This window comes from Chaetodon auriga, chromosome 9, assembly GCF_051107435.1.
Source record: "Chaetodon auriga isolate fChaAug3 chromosome 9, fChaAug3.hap1, whole genome shotgun sequence".
Lineage (NCBI taxonomy): Eukaryota > Metazoa > Chordata > Actinopteri > Chaetodontiformes > Chaetodontidae > Chaetodon > Chaetodon auriga.
The window spans coordinates 23,704,937-23,727,651 of NC_135082.1; the positions used below are offsets into that span (position 1 = coordinate 23,704,937).

The 22,715-nt window shown below is 42.4% G+C and overlaps 2 protein-coding genes across 2 annotated transcripts; one reads left to right on the forward strand and one right to left on the reverse strand.

The window, feature by feature from the left end:
• Window positions 1-551: 551 nt before the first annotated feature.
• Window positions 552-13,079, forward strand: etfdh (electron transfer flavoprotein dehydrogenase). The gene is made up of 13 exons (XM_076738837.1): window positions 552-786; window positions 1,526-1,684; window positions 2,420-2,649; window positions 3,042-3,123; window positions 3,624-3,742; window positions 3,968-4,045; window positions 4,656-4,802; window positions 5,149-5,289; window positions 6,366-6,509; window positions 7,878-8,046; window positions 8,760-8,942; window positions 9,409-9,630; window positions 11,821-13,079. Exons 1-13 carry the CDS (start codon window positions 756-758, stop codon window positions 11,982-11,984), a joined length of 1,869 nt encoding a protein of 622 aa, XP_076594952.1. The 5' UTR covers window positions 552-755; the 3' UTR covers window positions 11,985-13,079.
• A 104-nt stretch (window positions 13,080-13,183) lies between these two features.
• Window positions 13,184-20,016, reverse strand: ppid (peptidylprolyl isomerase D). Its single transcript, XM_076738839.1, has 10 exons — window positions 19,845-20,016; window positions 19,035-19,175; window positions 18,345-18,451; window positions 17,816-18,004; window positions 17,096-17,218; window positions 16,358-16,464; window positions 15,361-15,502; window positions 15,046-15,132; window positions 14,686-14,728; window positions 13,184-13,554 (listed from the first exon to the last, which is right to left on the reverse strand). Exons 1-10 carry the CDS (start codon window positions 19,927-19,929, stop codon window positions 13,466-13,468), a joined length of 1,113 nt encoding a protein of 370 aa, XP_076594954.1. The 5' UTR covers window positions 19,930-20,016; the 3' UTR covers window positions 13,184-13,465.
• Between the last annotated feature and the right edge of the window lie 2,699 nt (window positions 20,017-22,715).

Below are 22,715 nucleotides of genomic sequence, written 5' to 3' on the forward strand. Positions count from 1 at the left end.
TGTTCAACAGGAACCAGCTGCTGGTTGCAGAACAATTCAGAAGCTTCAGATGCACAACTGAGTGCCTCATATTTTAGAAATTGATTATTTGTATTTAAAATGTTATTTTTTAGAATAACTACTGCAGTATAATTTACATGAAATTTATATTAAACATCCAAATTCTACAGTGCTCGCACAGTACTTAAATAGTACACTCAACCACTGGTAAACAGAAGTCAGTGCTATAATTTTCAGTAAATTCATAAACCACTATGGCTATCCATATTCAGTTACAACTTTTTTAAGATGTGTGCTTTCTCCTTAATTAGCATTTGTCAAACTCTAATTAGAAAATGAATGGAAAAAAAAAAGGTCGTGTGGGTAGCCCAAACTCTGAATGTCTTATCTCTGGATTTGACCACGTCCTGTCCCCGTAAAAGCCGGTGGATGGTAGCCAGGGATGACTCTCAGGTTCGCACACTTCACCTTCGCAGACCCTCCTCAACTCTGTCACACTGACACATACAGATCCACGTCTGCGCAGTTACCTCTGCGCAGTTGTACGGACTCTGCCGCAGCTGCGCAGCTTTTGGCACTCTCCAATGTCTGTGTTATGAGACGTGTTTTGTAAGGTAGCTCAACATTTGTCTGTCGAGCGGACGGGTTGCACAGCATTTCCACTGGCAGTGAGGTGACAACACCACAACTTCACTTCGGGTCCGGCTTGATTTGAAAAGAATAACCGCTAGTGAGCTCACGCTAGCTGACGCATAATGTTTCCAGCTAGCAGATATTCAAGTAAAGGTACGTAAGCTAGTGGCTAGTTAGCTAACATGTTGCGAGCTTGCTGCTCTGGACGTAACTAATGCAGCTAATTTCATGTTACCGACAGCTTTGTCAGATGTGGCTACACGATTTATATGCGTACTACAACCTACCTAACTTTGTTTTTAGACTCTCTACAAATGCTAGCGTTAGCATTAGCAAAGACAGTCCGGCAAACTCATTTATGTTAGCTTCATGCTAAAATGTAGGTTAAAGTTGAACCAACATATAGGTCACCTGAATAGTGCCCTTGTCCTGGCTTAGATATCCAGTTTACGCTATTTCAAAAACGTACTAGTGTTGTTAGTAACTTGCCATTGCTCTGAAAGTTATTACAACGTTTTTGCTATCTAAGAAGGATGTTTAATAGCAGCCTCTGACTTTGAATTGAGTTTAGCTGTAATGTTAGCTAGCATGGCAGCTGCTTAGCATTTTCACTGCATTACCTACAAGAGGTTGTTGTTAGTCTCTGCTGTGTTTGTTGATGTGTTGTCATTTTCACAAGTCTTATTCCATATTATGACAGACTCTGCTGTGTCACCTGTCTAAATTGGTACAGTCTTGTGTGTTGTCATGTTATTGTTTTTCATGACTGTTTTACCATTTGAGAACCAGATTAGGCTAATCTAAACCAGTGAGAAGACTGTTTAGATAGTGTACAATCACATTCCCTCCAGTTTGAACTGGTCCTGACTGGGAGTTGTTCTCTCTCTTGCAGCCCACAGGTGTATCAGGGCACTGAAGACAGTACAATCAGAGCATGCTGCCCCTCAGCTGTACACAGCGCTAAACAGGAGGACGTGCTCTTCGGTGTCAACACCCCGCATCACAACACACTACACCATCCACCCTCGAGATAAAGATTCAAGATGGGAAGGTAAGATCATCGTCGTAAGTGCTCACACTTCTTTCTGGCCATTTCGGACACTAAGGCTAGACATCCACTGGCACCCTGGAGAGGACTGATCTTGTTGTAACTTGATCTGCCTTGTGTCATGTCTAATCCTGGTTTTGTCCATATTTGCAATCTGATCTGAGCATTGAACAAAAGTGACCTGGTGTTATATAACTGTGCCATTCATTGTCCAGATTTTAGGTTGTATGTGCACAACTGTCATTTCTGTTTTTTTCTTCCTACACAATAAAGCTCACAGTGCAGAGTTAATTTTTTACAAGTCTGCAATAAAATTACTAAAGCTGTTCAAACAACCAAGATAATACAACCTGTGTTACGCTTTGGATGATTTTAGGGGTTTAGCTGCTGATTATTTTCATTGTTGGTTATTATTGACTAGTTGTTTGGTTTATAAAATGTCAGAAAATTGTGAAAAATGTCAACCAGTGTTTTCCAAAAGCCCAATCTGATGTCCTCAAATGTCTTGTTTTGTCCACAACTCAGATACATTCAGTTCTATGTCATAGAGGAGAAGAGAAAACAGAAAATATCATCATTTAAGAAGTGGTACATTGAGTTTTCCCTTCATTAGTAGCTGGCTCCGTTGCCTAGTTTGGATAGACATATGGGGACCATTTAACTTTCGTATTGTAAGGAATCAGTATGAACAAGTCCAAAAACAATGGCATCGATTTCTTTCTTCATGTTCTTCCTCAGGGATCGAAATGGAGAGATTTGCCGACGAGGCAGATGTGGTGATAGTAGGTGGGGGCCCTGCCGGTCTTTCAGCAGCTATTCGTCTGAAGCAGCTAGCCAACGAACATGAGAAGGAGCTGCGAGTGTGCCTTGTGGAGAAGGCCTCTCAGATTGGAGCTCACACCCTGTCAGGAGCCTGTCTGGAGCCCACTGCCCTCAATGAGCTCTTCCCTGACTGGAAGGAACGAGGGGTGAGTGTCTTATTCAGCATTTCTTCTTTGTGAGTTTGGTGTGTAGATTGGTGTCTACAGAGATTCCTTTGTACCATAAACAATGGTTACATGAGGTACTTCATGTTGTTGTCTGTTGCGTAATATATTACATGACTGTAATCGCAATGCTAAATATAACATAAGTACACAGATTGGTGTGCAGTAGAGTGTATTCATCAACATTTGCATGCGCCTACACTGGGTGTATGAATATGAATATGCATGTAGTTGTTAATGGCAAAAAATGTAGATCTTAATATTCATACACTGGGTTACGTTATTGTAAAATTATTTATTTATACACACAAATCCCAATGAGGTCAATCACTCAACAACACACATTGTGCACCGTGTTTGTGCTCTTATTTCAGGCGCCCCTGAACACTGAGGTGACTGAGGATGTGTTCAGCATTTTAACGGAGAAACACAGAATCCCTGTCCCCATGTTGCCAGGTAAAAGCCTGTTTTATTCTAAAAATTATAATAAAAAACAGGATAATGCTCTTTCACTCTGTAAGCTCAGTATTGGTCTGACAAGAACAAATGCTGCCCCACAGAGGGTGTTTCATTTATGTTTCAGTGGTTTCAGAGATCAGAACTACTTTCGATTATGTGAATATACATATAGTCAAAACTCACAGAATGATCGTCTGAATGTGTTTACGCCTGCTACACTTGTGTTACATGTTTGTTTTTTTTAAGGAAAACTGTTGCTCTCAGATTATGATATAAATACTGCCTTTTAAGTTAAGCTGTTAATTGTTTTGGTAAGCAAGTATCTTGACATAAAGGAGGAAAAATGACTGCTTCACACTGGTATGTGGCTTTGTACTGAGGTCATTAAGTTGATGGATGGTCTCTCAAACTGGTACACCAGCTTTACAACTTAATAAAACACTGGACCCTCAGTAGTGCTAATTTTATGTGTGCGTGATCTCTCTGGCTGGCTCCAGGTCTGCCCATGAGGAACCATGGTAACTACATCGTGAGGCTGGGGAACTTTGTGCGCTGGCTGGGGGAGCAGGCCGAGGAGCTTGGAGTGGAGCTGTACCCTGGTTATGCAGCAGCTGAGGTGAGACATACCCTTCCTTTTTTCATTTTTACAGCTTAATCAATTTATGAGATCATTTATTATTAGCAGGTTCTAGTTTTACCATGTTGATAGTTAAGCCCAAACTGATATGATCCAATAAGTACAGTTCCCCTGTTTGTACCTGTTCAGTCATTTTAATCAGACATGTTTCCTGTCCCCTCTCAGGTCCAAGTGTTAACCTTTATCTGTATTGTATTTGTCAAGGTTTTGTTTCATGAAGATGGAAGTGTGAAGGGAATTGCCACCAATGATGTAGGCATCGGCAAGGATGGCTCGCCAAAGGTACTGTGCACTGAAACAATGTCATTTAATGCTGCTGAAAATTGGACATGCAGGCCTTTCTTTTCAGTGTATACACAAACAGCTTGGATACACCGGGTGCTTTGTAAAGATATAAAGGCCAAATAAACCCAACAGGAGCACAAGTGCTTATTCTGAGGCACCAGGCACAAACATTTCCATTAACTGGCCTCCTTTATTCATAATGGATACAGGAAAAAAAGGAGTTTGTGCTTTGCTTCAAAGAAAGAATGAGATTATCCCTGATGGGCTCATCATCTTTTGAGAAGATGTATTTTTCAATCATATCACAAAACACAGTGGATTATTCAGTCACCTGTTATATGCCATATTCTGCACATATATTGTACATCAGGGCAGAAGATTACAGCACTTTTAGCACATCTTTTCTTCTCCATTGGGTCAAAGAAGGTAGGATTCAATGTTTTTGAAAGCCCCCCCCCCCCATCTGATTATACCAAATGTTTTTGTCCTGTACATGAAAAGCAATTCAATAATAGTTACCCTCCCAACCTAACCATCCTCTGTATGATATTCAGTCTCTTCTCATTCATGAAATATATTTATGCGTCCTGTTCCTTTCCTGCCTCAGGATGTTTTTGAGAGAGGAATGGAGCTCCATGCAAAAGTCACGTTGTTTGGAGAGGGCTGTCACGGCCACTTGGCCAAGCAGCTTTACAAGCAATTCAACCTGCGTGAGAACTGCGAGCCCCAGACCTACGCCATCGGCCTGAAGGAGGTAAATCACACGTACCATCCACATCAGGCTAATGCTGTTTGTGGCCTAAATTTATATATATGGTTTGACTGATTCCCAAATGAGGAAAGTGCACCCTGTGGGTGCTGTAATGCTTTTCTTCTACACTGGGACTCAACACTGTGTCCACAGTCTGGTCTAAATTCATCATTTCAGCCTGGTCTCCACAGTCGTGTTTATCTTGGAGGTTAAGAAAAACATGTCTGAAGGTCTGAAACATCTACTGTGGTCAGTGTTATTGGAACAGAGTGTGAATGGACAGATTTAAAGGAATCCTCTGCTTGTTGATAACTTCCCCTCTTTTTTTTTTTTTTCTTTTACTTTTTAGCTATGGACCATTGATGAGAAGAAGTGGAGGCCAGGCAGGGTGGAGCATTCTGTGGGCTGGCCCCTGAACAGGAACACATATGGAGGATCCTTCCTGTATCACCTGAATGAAGGAGAGCCACTGGTGGCCTTGGGCTTTGTGGTGAGTGCCTTTGTGTCAGGCGCTGTAATGATTTGTGTATCCGTTCGGTTCGGTGAGCGACCTCCTCAGTTCAGTACGCCCTGTGACCCAAACAGCTGCTGTCAGAATATTCTGTTTATGTTTATGTGACCTTTTAACCTCAGCTCATGTTGTGTTGCTGTCCTAAGAACGTCAAGAGCAAACAGGACCAGACCGGACATTTAGTTCCACTGGATGGAAACATTACAGTTTCCTGATGAGTTACAAAGAAAATGGGAGGATTAATGTGAAGCTGAAGGCAGACAAAGTTCAACTGAAGCTGACGTCTTTCAAAATAAATGACGCATTTTTTAAATCTTCCCTCCTGTACTGAAAACGTACTGAACTGTCAGTTGCACTGTTACGCCCTTACTGTGTCACACTCTGACAGTGATACGAACAGATGTGACAGCCGGATGTCATCCAGGCAGCAAATAACCACCGGATAATCCTTGAGCTTCTGAATAAAGATTTACAATATGACTGTATATTATTCATCCTGCAGGAAAAATAAATAACATTGTTTGCATTTCACAGTGATGTCTGTAGTGAAAAATGTCCTGTCAGTGATCATAACAAAGAAAGACATCTCATTTGCATAAATTCAGAAGCACCACTGACAGCGATTACAGCCTAAATCTTCTCACTTATACCTCCACCATTCTGCACTGGTGGATTGGGACAGTTGCAGGTCCTCTGGATCTCTCTCTGAGGGACCTTTGGTGAAATGCTTCCTCCACAAATCATTGAGTTCAGCTGAAGGAAATCAAGCTTTTTGACTGAAGGGCTGAGTAATGTGTCCTGTGTTTCGATAAACTGTGAATTCCAGTTTTTAGGCACTCTGGAGCAGGGTGGGGTTTGTAAGACCTCTGTACTCAGTTGTCTTGTGGTATTCTCTATCCTGAGCAGTCTCCAGTTCCTGCCACTAAAAAGCATCCAGAAGCTTCATCCTGCTACTTCCATTTCACCAGACACCACTCTGCATTCGTCTCTTAGGTTTATTATAGTTGCTTTCTTAATGGCTTAATGATTAAACAGCCACATTTTTCCCCACCCAGATCGGTCTCGACTACTCCAACCCCTACCTGAGCCCCTTCAGGGAGTTCCAGCGCTGGAAACATCATCCCTTCGTAGCGCCCACACTGGAGGGAGGCAACAGGATTGCATATGGAGCCAGGGCACTGAACGAGGGAGGGTTACAGGTGTGTGATTGCTTCATATTTCTGTTTGGCATAAAAGTTGTTTTATGAGATCGAACCATTTTGCTACGTCATATTAAATAAAACTGCCCTAATCTAAATGTCATAATATTGAGCGAAGCTGTTTTACTGGAGAAATCCCAACATGTGCGTAGTTTATATTCGTGTCATACAGGGAAGATTGCTGCGTGACTCCCTCACGCGAGCCAGTTTCCCTGCAAGGATTGTTTAAATTTACTTTCATATTTAATTAAAGCCATCAGCAGAAAGCTAAATTTAGAATCTAATTTACTCAGCAAACATAATCAGTGTTGTTACAGCTGAATGACATCAGAAACAAGCTGCTGATTGAGTCTTTCTTAAAAGGTTTTCACTTACTGATGCATCACTGCGTGTTTGGGTTATTTAATGTGTACATCAAATGCATCTGTAAGTCTTTGACATCGTTAGTTTAATTTGGCTAATCTTTGTTGCTTTCTGGTGCTTCCTCAGTCAGCCTCGTTGTATTATTAATGTGTTTTAATATTGAAAAATTCAAACAGATAACGTCCTTATGCAGCTTCACTGATATTGGCCAAAGGTCACAGATTAGATCATTATTAAAAATATGATTAAGTTATTGGTCTAAGATGTTAGAATAACATATGGCACCTCTGTTTTTGAGTAGTTTCATTGCTTTAATGGAAACTATTTTATTCACTTATTAAAATAAAGTCATGTCAATATTTCTGTTTTAAAAAAGAAAGAAAGAACGATCAGTTTGGGTCTGTGTGGCATCTGCTAGATTTCTCCCTGTGGACATGTCCGACTGGGAGGAGACCCTGTAGCAGGCCAGAAACAGGTTTTAGGGATTATACATCCCACCTGGCTGGAGGACGCCACCAATGAGAAAACACCAAACCACATGTTTTCATTTCCAGCCCTTTACTTATGTAACGTCCTCTGATTTTATCTGTGATGGTCACTTTGTGGCTGATAACATCAAGCAGAATTTTGAAGTGTATTTACTTGTGCATGTATCCTGTTTTTGATCAGACCAGAAACCTGGATAAGGTGTTTACATGCCACAGTGTCCTGGTTTCTACCAGAGTACTTCAGATAGCACATCCTGCTTTCTCAAAACTGGATCTAAAGGTCTTATCCGGGAGTCTGAAACCGGGATAAGATGTTTACATATGCAAATCAAAACCAGGATACTCCAAAAGCCTGATCATATCAGGATAGTGCACATGCAAACACACGACATACTGATGCCGTGTTTGCTCAGGATACAGCAGCCAAAGTCTTGACATTTGGTTTGAAGTTTGAAGTCGTAGAGAGAAGCGCAAGAAAGTTAAAAATGGGCCTCAACTCTGTCCTCTTCCTCTCCAGTCTGTCCCGAAGCTGACTTTCCCTGGAGGGCTGCTGATTGGCTGCAGCCCCGGTTTCATGAACGTCCCGAAGATCAAAGGCACCCACACGGCTATGAAGAGTGGCATGCTGGCTGCTGAGGCCGTTTTCCCCAGAGTCACAGCAGAGAGCGTAGACTCAGAGACGACAGGTAGAGAAGGACCTGTTCATGATCGTCCTCGTGCCTCTTTGTATATTATTCCAGTTACTTTGTGGTGTTCATAGCTCGTTAGTGTAGACAGAATAATGTTAACACCAACACTGCAACATATCAGGTCGAATGTCAGGTAAAAACATTTGTCAGCTATAAAAGTTCAGGCAGTAAACTCTTAGTATCAGTTTTCAGAATCACCTGGGGTCCAGGTGTCAATCACAAACCTGCAGCGTCAGTGAAAATGTCAGCGGGAGCAGCCTGAAGAATGAAGAATCAATCCCAATCAATACAAGGATATGATTTGTAGCACTGCTGACGTCTTTACTTGCTGGTTAAGATAATAACAAATAACAAATATTGAATTTGTTTCACCCAAATGACGTCATTACTCCTCATGCTGTTCGTGTAGTTCTGGTTTGATGTGCCGGGGTTTGAAGTGATCTGCCTCTGACACTTCTGCTACCACTCTGGTTCGATTGAGGTGAATGCATTTTCATTTGTGTTGTGCAAATTGAAGAGAACGTGAGCATAAGCAACGTCCACAGACCTGACTGAAGAGTTTTTATAGGGATCATTTCTACAGGGATTTGTCATTTTGACAAAAATCTTTGTTTGGAGTAAGTTAATCAAGGCTTTGTGCTACTAATGTGCAGAAACAGCAGAGCATAAATGAAATTCCAATCCTTGAATTTTTGTTTCAATCCTCCCAGGACTCCATATACCTGAGTACTCTGAGAACTTGAAGAATTCATGGGTGTGGAAAGAGCTGTACGCAGTCAGAAACATCAGGCCGTCCTTCCACAATTACTTTGGCCTGTACGGTGGGATGGTCTACACCGGAATTTTCTACTGGATCCTCAGAGGAAAAGAGCCATGGACCCTCAAACACTGCGGTGAGCAGAGTCACTGTACAGCTTGACATTCATTTTGATTTGAATGCTTTTAGATGATCTCTCTCTGTAGCAACGCAGCACTCAGTTTAACAGAGGAAAGGATGATCAGTTGAGGTGTTATTAGAAAGGTCTTGTTTGGTAGAGTTGCTGTGATGAAGAGAAATAAGCAGCAGTGCACTGGAAAGAGCACAAAAGATTTTCTATTTTCTACCGCTTCATTGTAAAGAATGAAGATTTGTGTTGGGAAACGTTGGATTAAAAGAGTATAGCGTTTGCAGTCAGTCCATGACCTTCGACCTGAATGTATGAAGAACATTACATGTGAGGTGAGGCAGTACAGTTTGTCAGGGTGGTTGACTGCAGCACAGCACAATGCCAGCGGTTCTCTGCAGGTGAGGTTTGAGGTCATCTTATCTCAGCAGAGAAAATCAACATTTCGTAACCGGCCGTGCTCGCTGTGTCTCAGGGCTTGACGCAAACCAGCTGAAACCAGCCAAAGACTGTACACCGATTGAATATCCCAAGCCCGACGGCAAGATAAGCTTTGACCTGCTCTCGTCTGTGGCCCTGAGCGGCACCAACCACGAGGGGGACCAGCCACCCCATCTGACCCTGAAGGATGACAACGTCCCCGTCGCCAGGAACCTGGCCATATACGACGGGCCCGAACAACGCTTCTGCCCCGCAGGTAACGCCATCGTGGCTTCTGAAGAGCACGGCCACCACAGTCTGTCAGGGTGCAGATAACAGCTAATCTCATTCAGAAAGTCAGCTGTCTGTAGCATCTTGCAGCAGTTTCTCCAGACACATGTGGTCACATGCTCTTAAGTTACTTTATATCCTGCAGTATTCTACCTTTGAGCAGCTTGGAATTTAATAGAATTAGAGCTTCCATAATGAATTGATCTTTAAGGGCATTTTTCAATCGTTCTCCAGTTCCAGCATCTCAAGTGTGACTCACAAAACAAGGATATCTTATAGATCAGACTGTGAATCAAGGAAATTATCCGCAGATTAATCAAAAATGAACAATGTCATTAGTTGCAGCCCTGAATCTAATCCGGTCCTTGTAATATTGTTCTTTGTGCTCATTAAAATCCACACAGTGTTGTTCATAGAAGTTACATAACGCTGAGCTAAAGGCCCAAAACCAAAGCATGTTCAACTTATTATGATAAAAACTTTCAAGTATTTGCACTTAATTGGAGCCTTAAATGATTGATCCATAATCAGGAGCTACTTTTCTGTTGACCCACTAATCATTCACTAATTATTTCAGCTGACAGTGAGCGCCACTCCAAACAGTCTTTGGCTCAGTTTGTCTGGTAGATTTCCATCATGACCTGAGTTTCAGGCATTCTCTGTGATAAACAACCAAACTTCAACAAAAACACTAGTTTTTGAATAAACAACAGGCCGGTGGGAACATGTGACAGATTCGTTTAGTAAGGAACAGAAGACATTGTGATACGTCACCTGTATTCTGATATCACTGAACTGGAAAACAAAGACTGAAGAAGAAAAAGTGCTTTAGCTTTTGATTTCGAGTTCCCTCTGCTTCCACAAGGTCCCCAGATAAATACAAACACACCTGAAAGCCACAGCCTTTGTCTGAAACCAACATTTTTCATGCAAGTCTGTCACAGCAGTGCTTTTTGTTTTTAATCAGTACTGTGAGGTGAGAGGGGCCTCGGGTTATTGGTTATATTCGGCCTCAGGAACTGGCTGCCTGTGCCGGCGAGGACGCTGAGCGACACTTGTTTTCTTCACGGCTCACAGACGTGACATGACGAAGAGCGGGGGGGGGGGAATAACACTGAAGAGCAATTGCTGCGTGAACTTAAGGTTAGCAAGGTTAATCATTTTAGAATTAGCTGTGTGCTCAGCATTATTGGCTGGCAAGAATCATGAAAGCGTTTTTTGCTGGAAATTGTAAATGGTGGCAAAAGGCAGCAGCAAACGTCTGTGTGACGTCTGAATCCTTTTACATCCTCCAGACTCTGGAGTCTAAAGAAGAGTTCTATTAGATTTTATTGAGTATGTCACCGACAGGCTGCTGTGGCAGCTCACGCAGTAACACTGTGCTGCTGCCGTTTTAATCACTTTTATGCAGCTTTTGGCGAGAAATATGTCCACAAGATCCTGTCAAATGGTCAGGCTCCAGCAGTGAACTTCAGCTTCCTCCCAAAGCCGGCGTCACTGTCCGTTCAGAGCAGCGTTTTGAGACCAAATCTGATCCACATTCATACATCTCACCTCCCTTCACCTGTGAATGACCAGCCCTGACCCGTCTTTGCAAGTCAGACAGAAGAGAGCCCCTGAAACTGCATTTTCCCTTTTTGGAGCCAGTTGTTGATTCAAACAGCGGGACTTTCTGAAGCCGACCTCCATCTGCTCCGCCGTCTTTCATGCAGACCCTCTGCTGCTGCAGTGGGCGTTAAGGCAGTCGCTTAAACCACGATAGGACTTCTTAAAACCAGGAGACTCAGATGCATTTCACACTGCTGCTGAAGAGTTTTCAACCCAGTTTTCTTTCAGGTTTTATCACTCTTATCACTCCTTGGAAACACTTGTTAAAGAAATGGCAAGTTTCGCTCAATCAAACCAGTAAAACTGTACAGAAAGCATGTTTTATGATGCTTTGTGAGATAAAATAGAGACAGATTTGACTAGACCGTGAACTTCTCACAGTATTATAAAGATGTGTTAACGATAAAAATGGTGTAACAAAACAAGCAGGTCTGCAACATGACATCTCTACCTTAAGTTAATCGACTATATTCTTCCTCTCTAAAAAATACACACAAAATCACTGAAGTAGCTCCCATGTGTCTGTTTTTTTTAATTCATTTACTTTTGTCTCTGCTAACCCTCCCAGGTGTGTACGAGTATGTTCCCTTGGAAACTGGAGATGGGATGAGACTGCAGATAAACGCTCAAAACTGTGTCCACTGTAAGACCTGTGATATCAAGGACCCGAGCCAGAACATCAACTGGGTTGTGCCTGAAGGCGGCGGTGGACCAGCCTACAATGGAATGTGAACATCTCTTCTTCTTCTTTTTTTTACCTTTTGTCTTGAAAGAAAACTGTAAATGCATTCAGGGTTACAGTATTTGCCAGCGAATGGCAAACGTGCCTAAAATATGGATCTTAAAATAACTACATAGCTGTTTTCGAGTGTAACATAAAATCTGTAAAAAGCAAGTATGTTAGAAATAAAATGGTGTTATCATAGAGATCAAGCCTTAATTTATACAGTGGTGTGTTAAAGGTGGGGTGAGTCATTCTGGTGAAAGACTGACAGCCAAACGAATGCGCGCCTTCTTTCAGTGCTCCTTCAGAGGCTAACATGCAGAGAGGGCGAGGCGGCGGACCAGCCCCCTGCTGCTAAAGCTAACATCACAACAACAGCAAACCTCTGCACACTTCAAAGTGAGCTGAATGTCTGTGAGCGAGTAATTTAACATCAGCCGACACACAAGTCACACACACTACGTTAGCACAATGTAGCGACGCTCATGTTAGCCGCTTACCACCAAGTCTCAGGTCTCTCCGTGTATGAAAGCCTCAACAACTTTAACGCATTATGTTAACATGTCCTGTGCTGGAGCGCCACCTGATGCTGATTGGCTGGATTAGCTTTGTGTGGCTCGGTCCAAACCACTTTGTTTCCCATTTACAGAGCCAGGCCTTTATTCCACACACAGAGCAGACAGCCAGTTGACTGTGAGACGTTCACCGAATTTGACAAAAAGTGTCTTGGATGAAAATGACTGACCACACCTTTAGTTTAAAATGTGGTACGGACATATGAACCCCATGCAAAACACAGGAAGCTTAAGTTAAAATAAGAAGCCACTGTTAGCTGCTCTGTAGTTTTTGCATCACTTCGATAACATCCACAGTATGGGCATTTTAAACAGCGGCTCGTATGTTTGTGTTGTATTGAAAAGTGCTTTATCAGCTGTAACAGTTAATATATGTCCTTCAAAGATCACCTGTAACTGAACAAGCAAACAAGCTGCTCTCAAAGCTTTATTCAGTATTATTGCAGGTATATTTTGACATCTGATCTGCACAGTATTGTACATAACATGATGGCATCACAGTAATGAGTAAAGAACACTTAACTGTTATCCTTTTATTGACGTCTGTAGAAAACAAATAAAAAGATGTGACTGAGGGCACTGAACCATCATCTCTACCATGAAAACACACACACACCGCTTGGCTTTGCTGAAGTACTTCAAACCTCCAGACTAAAGACCACATTAACCCGGTTTTTCGGAGCAGTGGGGTCAGCCATGCATCAGACTAACGCTGAAACTATCCGTTACAGTGACGACGGGTCAAAGCTCACAACAGTTAAAGAAACACAGACGACCTGCCAACTGAAAATACTGGACGTACACTTTCACCTTGTTACAGTCTCCTGGTCTGAGTGAAGCTTCCCACGGAGAGATGGATTCTTGTTAACAACATCGATCATTACTTGAAGTCACTGCGTTGTCGCGTGAAACGTTCACGCGAACATTTTGGCGTAGATTTTCTTTTCTTTCTCCTTCTCCTCCTGGATTTTGAGCTGGACTCGCTTCATCTCGTTACTGATGGCTGTCAAGAGGAAAACACTTTGAATTAGCTCAATGAATCAACCACGCTTATGTCTTATTTCTGCTGGATGTTGTTTCACCAACGCTGACGTTTCTGAGGCCCATTTTGTCCGTCTCTCTGCGCACTGAAATTTAAAAGACATTCTGCTCCTGAAGGCACCGCGGCGAACAGGAAGCGCACTGATAGCTCTTATCTCCTCACCCAGCGGCCAATAAACCGATGCTTCGAATGTCAAAAAGAGAGGAGCTCGAGATTTGCAGAGCCCAGTGCCACCCAGTACAATCAAGCCTTTATGTACTGGGGGATGTATGTTCCCCTAAACATTCGAAGGAGGTGGAATGACAAGCAACACGACACGTAAATAAGTTCCTTCGCAGCTTTTGAACCAGTTTTAGATCTGTTAATGGAAAATGCTTCTTAAATGATGTCCCAGTGAGTGCTTTGATCAGTGTGAATTAGCCGTTTTTGAAAGACTAAAATGATTGAAAACACTAGATAGCGCATGGCTGTGGATAATTTTCTCATTGGTCACACGTAAAGTATCTGGATTAAAGTGTCCGTTCTTTAAAAAACTGGGACAGAAACTTTAAAGCGTCCTTCTCAGCCGGTCACATCAGATTTCCTCTGAGGGAGCTTTAGCAGGACAGCACAGGGATCACAAAATAATCACAGCTTAGGAGGTTAATGTGGCCATTTTCATCCTCTATTCTGAAAAATTTACTGTTACCACACTTGATTTTAAGGTCAGATTGCAGGATATGACCTATGACTGCACTCTGCTCCCTGTATGAAAACCAGAGTGACCAAGAAGAAAAGAGTCATCAAACTAATGGAATCATTACTGTCCTGCAACTGACCTTCCATGAATAACACATTGCTACTAAATCCCCCCAGAAAGTCTAATTAGGAGGAACAACAAACGTGGGGGTGGGGTGGGGGGGGGGGATAAACAACTTGTTCCTGCAGTCCGGCACTGTTTTCCTTCATGAGCTTGCATGCCAAGTTTGAATATTGCATGTTAATATGCACGAAATGTTAAATAAACTTAATATGCAAATGTGGGAGATGAAGGAAAATACGGGTGGCTTGTCTTGGCACGAGGTAAAGGCTGAGCAAACAAACATTCCCCACCTTTGTCTTCTGGAGCTACTCCCTGAGCTTTCTTCAGATCATTCTGGAAAACGACAAGAGCAGAAAACCATTTTGGTGAGTCAAACAGAATGCAGACAGCGTCTCCAAAGCCAGCGCACCTGGAGTCTATCTGGCACAAACTCGGTCATGTACACGTGAATGAATAAGTTCAGCCACTTTCATCTGCCAAAGCTTAACTACAAAACATCGTTTGAGTCTCATTCATCCAAACTATTCAGTCCTGCAGACAGAATTTGACCTGTTGTTCTGTACAGTATCTCATACAAAAGGCTCTCAGTCTTTGATATTTCCATTTTCCAGCAGCTACTTTGAAGAGAGTGGTGCTTGTGTGGATGTTACCATGGCTTTGCTGTATTCTTTTAACCCCTGCCAGGCCTGGGCCCTCCGGAAAAGTGCCTTAGTGTTCGCTTGGTCGAGCTCTAGAGCCTGTAAGACACAACAGAAACACGCATTAGAAATGGAGTGGAGCTGTATTAGCTGTCAGGATTCTTTCGGGATGTGCATTCCCCCTCGCCACTTCTTAATCACCGAGCAGAAATGACAGCGGTGCACATGTCATGTAGTTCTCAGCACAGCTCAGATTCGTAGCATCAGCACACGAGCTGTCAAACAGCTCTACGTCACACAGGACCAGAGCAGAGACAGAGTATTTACCTCATTGCAGCCGTCCAGAGCGTCCTGCCACAGCTGCATCTTCAGCTTGCACGCTGCTGTGTTGAGGAAGCAGCTGAGGGCCGTGGGCTCCAGCTTCTTCTGCACCTCCTCCTCCAGCTGCTCTCCACCCACCTCCAAGTACCTGCAGGAGCAAAAGGCTGATGGGTCCTGATAGAACCGGATCCCAATGAGCAACGATAGGCGTCGCAGAGAAAATGTGGGCGAGCGCTGTCAAGTCTGAACTGACTCACAGGTGAAACTGCAGGGGAGCGTTTGGTCATCGCAGTGGAGGAATGCTGCTGTGTTCAAGTCCCAAAACACTGTAAGTACTGACTTGCTGCTTCTAAAACCTGCAATTTGTCATCACTGCCTCCTCACAAACACTGCCGACTATATTTTTGAGTGAAATCTGTGGTTTCTGGATACGTATTTTTCTTATTGTCAACAAATCCCATGAAACATCACTGAATTCATCCAACAAGCACATTCTGTGAGGTCAAAGCCTGATGTAAAAAACAAACCATATGAAGGACACACCAACGCCCTTTTAGCTCTCTTGACTCTGACTGACACATATTAAAGCCCAGCTGAATGCCCCCCCCCCCCCCCAATGCACTACTGCTACTATCGACTTTAGCAATGTTTTCTACAGTGGCGAGCTGTCACGGCCCTTTTTTTTTTTTTTTTTTTTTTAAAAACTGTACACTGATCAGCCACAACACTGAAACCAGGCTTGTTCCAGTGCATTCTGCAGATGCTCGATTGGGTTGGAATCAGGGGGGTTTGGAGGCCAGGTCAAAGCCGACACGGCAGATGGGCCCTGAGCACAAGAGCCACAAAGTTCCGTATCTGATGCTGGGTGTAATGTTTATTCCATATGTATGTAGGTTATCTGGGATCGTTTATTTTATTTGGATGGCTGCTTTGAAAGTGTGCTTCTCAGATTCTCACCGGCATTAAACGCAGGTGGCTGTGACTGAAAGCAAAGCACGCTCACCTCAGAGCTTTGCTGTACTTGTTGACTGCAGCTTTCCAGTCTTGATTCTTAAAAAGACTGTTTCCAATATTCTTCACGTCCTCAGCAACAGACAGAACTTTGTCAACCTGAAAGCAAACACAGGAGAAAATGACTCCATTCCATTCCCTTCAAACAGAACTGCTGGCATGAAAAATACAGTCCTGACTCCACAACAGCTGTGTTACACCTAAATAAAAACACAGCGCAATCATTTTCAAATGAACTGTGTTTACTGACAGCGGTTTACAAAGTGTTCCCATGCAGTGATTTCCTTTATTCGATCGTGTGTTCACAAAGTGGTGAACCTCACTCCATCCTTGCTCGTGAGCGCCTGAGCCTTTCGACGATGCCCCAGCTTGTTTGGGTTGTGTTGCTGGCATTAAACTTAACTGTTCAGACAGTCGGAAAGTTTACCCAGACAGTCTAAACCCTTTATTTTCACTAAGCACACACAAAATACTGGTAATAATCCTAATCCAAGCCCTTGAATTTGTTCAGGAGCAGTTTTACCCTGCTTCCATGTTTGCTTTGCGAAACACATCTAAGATCTTGATACTGAATCATTATTGATCTCATCTGACTTTGGATAAGACGACAGACGGGCATATTTCCCAAGAAGCCAGAGTGGCCCTTTAATAGAGGCCCACACAGCCGTCTGATGCTATCTGCCAAAGTTGCCCCTCGTCCTTGAAGATCAAAGACTTCACTGACACTCACATCTTTAAAGTCGATGTCGGAGTCCTCGGGGAAGTCTGGGTGGGTGTCCCCTGATCCATCAGTTGGTGCAAAGCCCCAGCTGTCCCCGTCCTTATGGTCCCCACAGTCTGCTATGACACAGGGCTGCAAAGGTAGAAGTTAGCAGAAATTTAAGGTAGAAAAATGCCATTTATATAAAATTTCCACCAGTCAGATTCATGACTACTAATACAGTGTTGATAGCAATACATGCTTGGGAGTCGGGTTCATGAACTTAAAATGTTTGTTATTTGGGTTATCACTGTTAAAAGGAGCCAATCTATTAACATGATTAGCTGCAAAGAGCTAAATATATATTGCCTTCATATTCAACGTGGGCCCTTTCATAATCTCATTAAGTAAAACACTTGCACATATTAATCAGTTCTGGGAGCGTTTGAGAGTATTGTGTCTATAAACACAAACAAGCTTCCAGTTCACTACTCTCTAAAATCTAATCATGATTCAGCCTGTTGACTACAGGTTTTGAATTTCCAAAGATGTTTTGGTCTTTACAGGGAAGAAAACAGATAAAGAGGATGACAAGACATGTTGAAGCAGCACCGTACTCTCCATAGTGGTACAACAAGCATTAATGAAAGGCTAACGTGATACTTAATGTGATTTAAAAGTTGGTGCCACCTGTGTAAAATTGTGAATGTAATATTTTGGAATTAAATTTTACAAATTTCAGACATTTACCTTGACAGGGGCGTCATCCTTGGTCTCAATGGCCTCCAGCATTTTTGCCACTCCCATCCCTTTCAACACCTGTCCGAAGACGACGTGCTTCCCATCTAAGTGTGGCGTGGGCACAGTAGTGATGAAGAACTGTGAGCCATTGGTGTTGGGTCCCGCGTTGGCCATGCTTAGCAGCCCCACTCTGTCATGCTACGTGGAGAAGGAGATAAATTAGACAGACAAAAGAGGGCACCGCTCGCACACAGAAACAGACATGAGACACTTTCAGTGTTATTCAAAAGACTTTATATTCTTTGCCCTTTTAAACAAGCACAGTACTGGGCAAGAGAAATACTCAGAATGAGTCCTGGAGGAATATATATCCACTGTTTGACATACTGTAAGTAAAATAGTCTTTTTTTAAGTCAAGAATGCCATGGACTCCTTAATTTAGCTAAAAAATAGTGAGTGCACACAGTGAGGGGTAACATGAAGGATGAAGAAACCCCTTTAACCCAGATGATGAGGACTCTGGTGTTGAACAGTTTACCATGTAGTGGAAGTTTTCATCCTCAAACTTCTCTCCGTAGATGCTCTCACCCCCGGTGCCATTATGGTTGGAGAAGTCGCCTCCTTGGATCATGAACTTCTTGATGACTGCCAAAAACAAACGTACAGCCACATTACTCAGCAGATCAACCAGAGTGAGAGTCAATAGTCCTTTAGGCTCAACAATTTAAAAGATAACTAAGCAAAGGCTCAGTTAGCCTGAACAAATCCAGATCCGCTGCCCTGTGACTGAAAACCTCGTCTGTCTGTTGTTGTGATAATTTCTTAGACATTTGCGTTGTATATTTTAACTGTTTATGTGTCTACAAGCATTTTCCATGACTGTGTCTAATTTAATTTCGGAAACCCTCTCACAGGTGGATGCTCAGGTGCAGCACAGTCCTAATAACCTGCCCTTTGATGCCCCAATCCATTTAATTAACAGGGAAATCCATTTCCCATCCTCTTCCTCACCCTTTAGAGAAATTAGCCATGCATGTAGTTCCATTTATCACAGATTATGATGAACTGACTTGTTAAATAAATGGTATTTCAGTATCCAAGCGACCACAAATGCGTCACTGCACTGGATGCCCTTTCAGCTACATCTACAGGTGTGTGCACGCCAAAACCTCAAGGTGTCCTTCCAAACTGAAATGTCACATTATATGCAAATGTGAAGGCTGTTTACTTCTGTGGAACGGGCATCCTTTGAAGTGCAGCGGCTTCCCGGTCGATTTGCCAGTGCCTTTCTCTCCGGTGCAGAGCGCCCGGAAGTTTTCGGCCGTCTTGGGGGTGATGTCAGCAAACAGCTCGAAGACTATTCGGCCAGCTGTGGACAGAAAGCAGTTCAGTGTCACGTTACTGCACATGTTTAGTCACAGTGTGGAACTAGTTAGTACGTACTTTCAACACATTATTGTTACATTATTGACCATTACTGTTATCTTTGTTAGAATAAAGAGGAGCAGGATGCTGAGGTGTTTAGGAAGGATTACAAATACCATGACACAACTGCATCTACTCAACAAAACAGGCCTCATCAGGCTGCAGTAAAATATCATACCTTTCATTTTTTAGCTGCAGGCAGTTGAACAGTCAGTTAATCACTAATAGCAAATGATCTACACATGATTGACAATCACTGACTGCTATAATCTGTATTACTGTGGTATAACAGCAAGGCTCGGGCTGAGGTCCAGGTCTTACTGGACAACACAACCACACGTGGTTCATGCACTCACAGGACGAGACAAGCTCCCTAAATAAGCATTTATCTCACATAAAGCTAGCTCACATTTAACATTAGCGAGCTCCTAATGCAGTTGTTTTCCAAACTGGCTTATCTGCTAACTGTAACTGTTCTGACAACAGCTATGCTCACTGAATCAGTCTCTAGAAGTGACTAGAACGAGCCAGAACTGTGCTAAGCTAACGAGGCTAACGTTTAAACTGGCCCTTAAAAATATGTTAGCTGACGTTAAAATCAAAATGTCCTGACCTCTTTCACCACCAATGTCTACGTCGAAGAAAACGCGAGGGTTTTCAGGGTTTGAAGGCTTCTCAGACGGTGTTGGGTGAGACATATTGAGGACAAGGCGGTTTAAGACACTTGTTTCGGCTAACCCGCTAAACCCGGCCGGCGTACTACAGCAGATTTAACGAAAGAGAATGAACTCAATAACTTCCGATTGTCAAATTTCAAAATAAAACTGTCCCGTTAGAATGTATTGTAGAATTTCTAAGTGTTTAGAGGTAATCAATAAAAAACTGACTAATCGTGTGTTTGAATTTCAAATCTAATTAGACAAGAACATATACAATATATAATTATCCCACAAACGTCCTTTTTACAGCATTTATCCTTTTGCGTAATTTTACGCATATGACTGTGTGCTTCAATAATACTTCCGGTCTTGCAAAATAAAATTCACACACACTCGTTCAAAGGAGTACGTTATCTTTTCATGGCGCACAGTCACTGTAAGTGGTGTAAGTATTAAAGGGCAAAACGGATACAATCCATTATATTGCGACATTTAATTTTTATATTATAAGATCAATATACAGATATGGATCACTGCACAGTACTTTTTCTAGAAAATCAATAGAGCAACTGTGGATGAAATAACCATGCAGAAAATGTTTGTTTTTGGTTATTCGAGTGAATTTATTGCTTGAGAAACTGATTATAACTTAGAAACTTGATTGATTGTTGAGCGATTGGTAACCTTGATGCATTTCTAGCCCTACAAGCTGCTCTAAAAAACATTCGTGCCATGAACTCTGGAGATAGTCCATTTCAAATAGGACCTTTGAAAAGAGTTTGTCCCACGCCATCCTGTTAGATGTTGTACGGCTTCTTTGTGTTGATCGAGGGTAAACATTCAGACAGGTGGCGCAACATGAATCTGAAGAGTTGTGAAATGTTTGTGAGACTAGAAAAGCAGATAAGAATATTAATGCTGCAAAATGTGATTTCTTTCTTCTGATCTTTGCTTTCTTACTTGTAAACAGTGAATAATTCTACCTCCTCAGGCCTCAGATAAGGAGGAAAAAACATACAACATAAATGCTGTACATTCAATGGAGGACATTGCTTAGTTTTAGGAGCTTCAAGACCTGTGGGGAAAAACTGATTAAGCTGTTCATAACTGGGGATTCAAAGATCTGTGAGCTAACAGCAACACCAGCCAGTGCTGGTTTACAAAGCTTTTAACATTTGCACTCAGAGTGTCTTGTAAATACATAAAATGTTCTGTCTCCACAACATTGAACCACCGAATGCCTTGAGGTGGGTGTCAGATTGAGGGCAGCCTGTTGTAGTGGAGGTATTACCAGAAAATTGCAGTTGACCTCAAGAAATTGGTGTCTGCGTGGCTCATTATAGAAAAATTGGTGGTTTTTCTTGCAGTAAACAATCTGTACAGTTATCTACAGCAGACATAAGTGGGTGTGATTGCTGTCGCCTTGGGATGGATTACCAGGGGCTTTTCATACAGGAATCAGAAGTCTATACCTGTAACTCTGTGAGGGGGGAGATGGACATCTGATAAACAACAGCAACCTGCTTATTTTTGGAGACAATCCTCAGTTAAAGGAGTCAATACCATATCTGACTTGTCACATTGCTTCGAGCAGATCGTGAAAACTTTGACAGAGACAATTCAATTTCAGATGCAATAATTACAACTGATGGCCATGAACTTTCACAGGTATGTAGAGCTGTGCATGGGGGCTGGAGGGTGTGGAGAAAAGAAGCTGCTGAAAAGTCACCATGTTACAGGGATTAAACGATGTTTAATCAAATGTGACACGTCTCATTAACAGCCAGGTCCTCCGCCCGCCGTGGGTAGTAGAATGCCATCTGCTGTTAGCTCTGACTGACTCTGTGAAACTTGGCGTCGACTTGCGGTGAGTCATCCGTCAGGTTCTTTCTGAGGAAACAAATAGGCGGCCATCAGAGGCGGTGAAAGAAATGAATCAGGCAATTAACATCACTGACGTCCATGTTTACCTACAGGGTGTGTTGTCTGTATCGGTTCAATGTCCTCTCACATATTGAAGAGTCACTTTTCATGTATTCATGTGTTGCCTTCATTATGTCTCACTGTTAGAAACAACCTATTGGTCAGGTTTGAAAATTATTGGGAGTTAATGAGTTTCAGCTGGTTCTTTAAGTGCTATTATCTTGACAAAATGAAGCTTCCATATTGTTAGTTTTCACGTTGAAAATCAGGAAAATCTATTTGTTTTTTTTTTGTGTGTGTGTTTGCATGAATTTGCAAACTTACGGTCTCAAAGACAGAGCGGTTACTGTGTAATATTTGACTGGAACTGACTGATAAAGGCAGCTATTCTGGTTAAAGTCATGTTTACTCCATAGCAGTGGTTTCCTGCTTTTCCAAACCTGGAGGATTGCATTGGAAAAATATTTTTTTATTAAAGGACAGAACATTAAAAAAAATGCAATAACTGTAAATGTAACCACTTAAACCACATTTGACAGTGGCCTTAGAAATACATCCCAGTGGGAGAACAATGCAAAAAGTTACTGAAGATGGTTTTCAGCATAGAGATGTTTGTGAAGGCTGTTTGGCTTCTTGTCCACATTTCATTCAGGGCAGGTTCAGGCACGTCATTCAGTGTGATAAATTAATACCAAATAAACAACGTCAAATCTTCTGATTTCAGTATAAGATTATCAAATGGGCAAATACTGTTGTTTCCTGAAGACTTATTTACTGTACATGTAATGGCTGGGAGGCTTGACAGTCTGGGTCACCCGCAGTGTTTCCTGTATTATCTGTGACCCAGCTGAAGGGTCGGTCTCAACGCAGAAGCGCTCCGACTTCCGAGAACACCAGTCTTA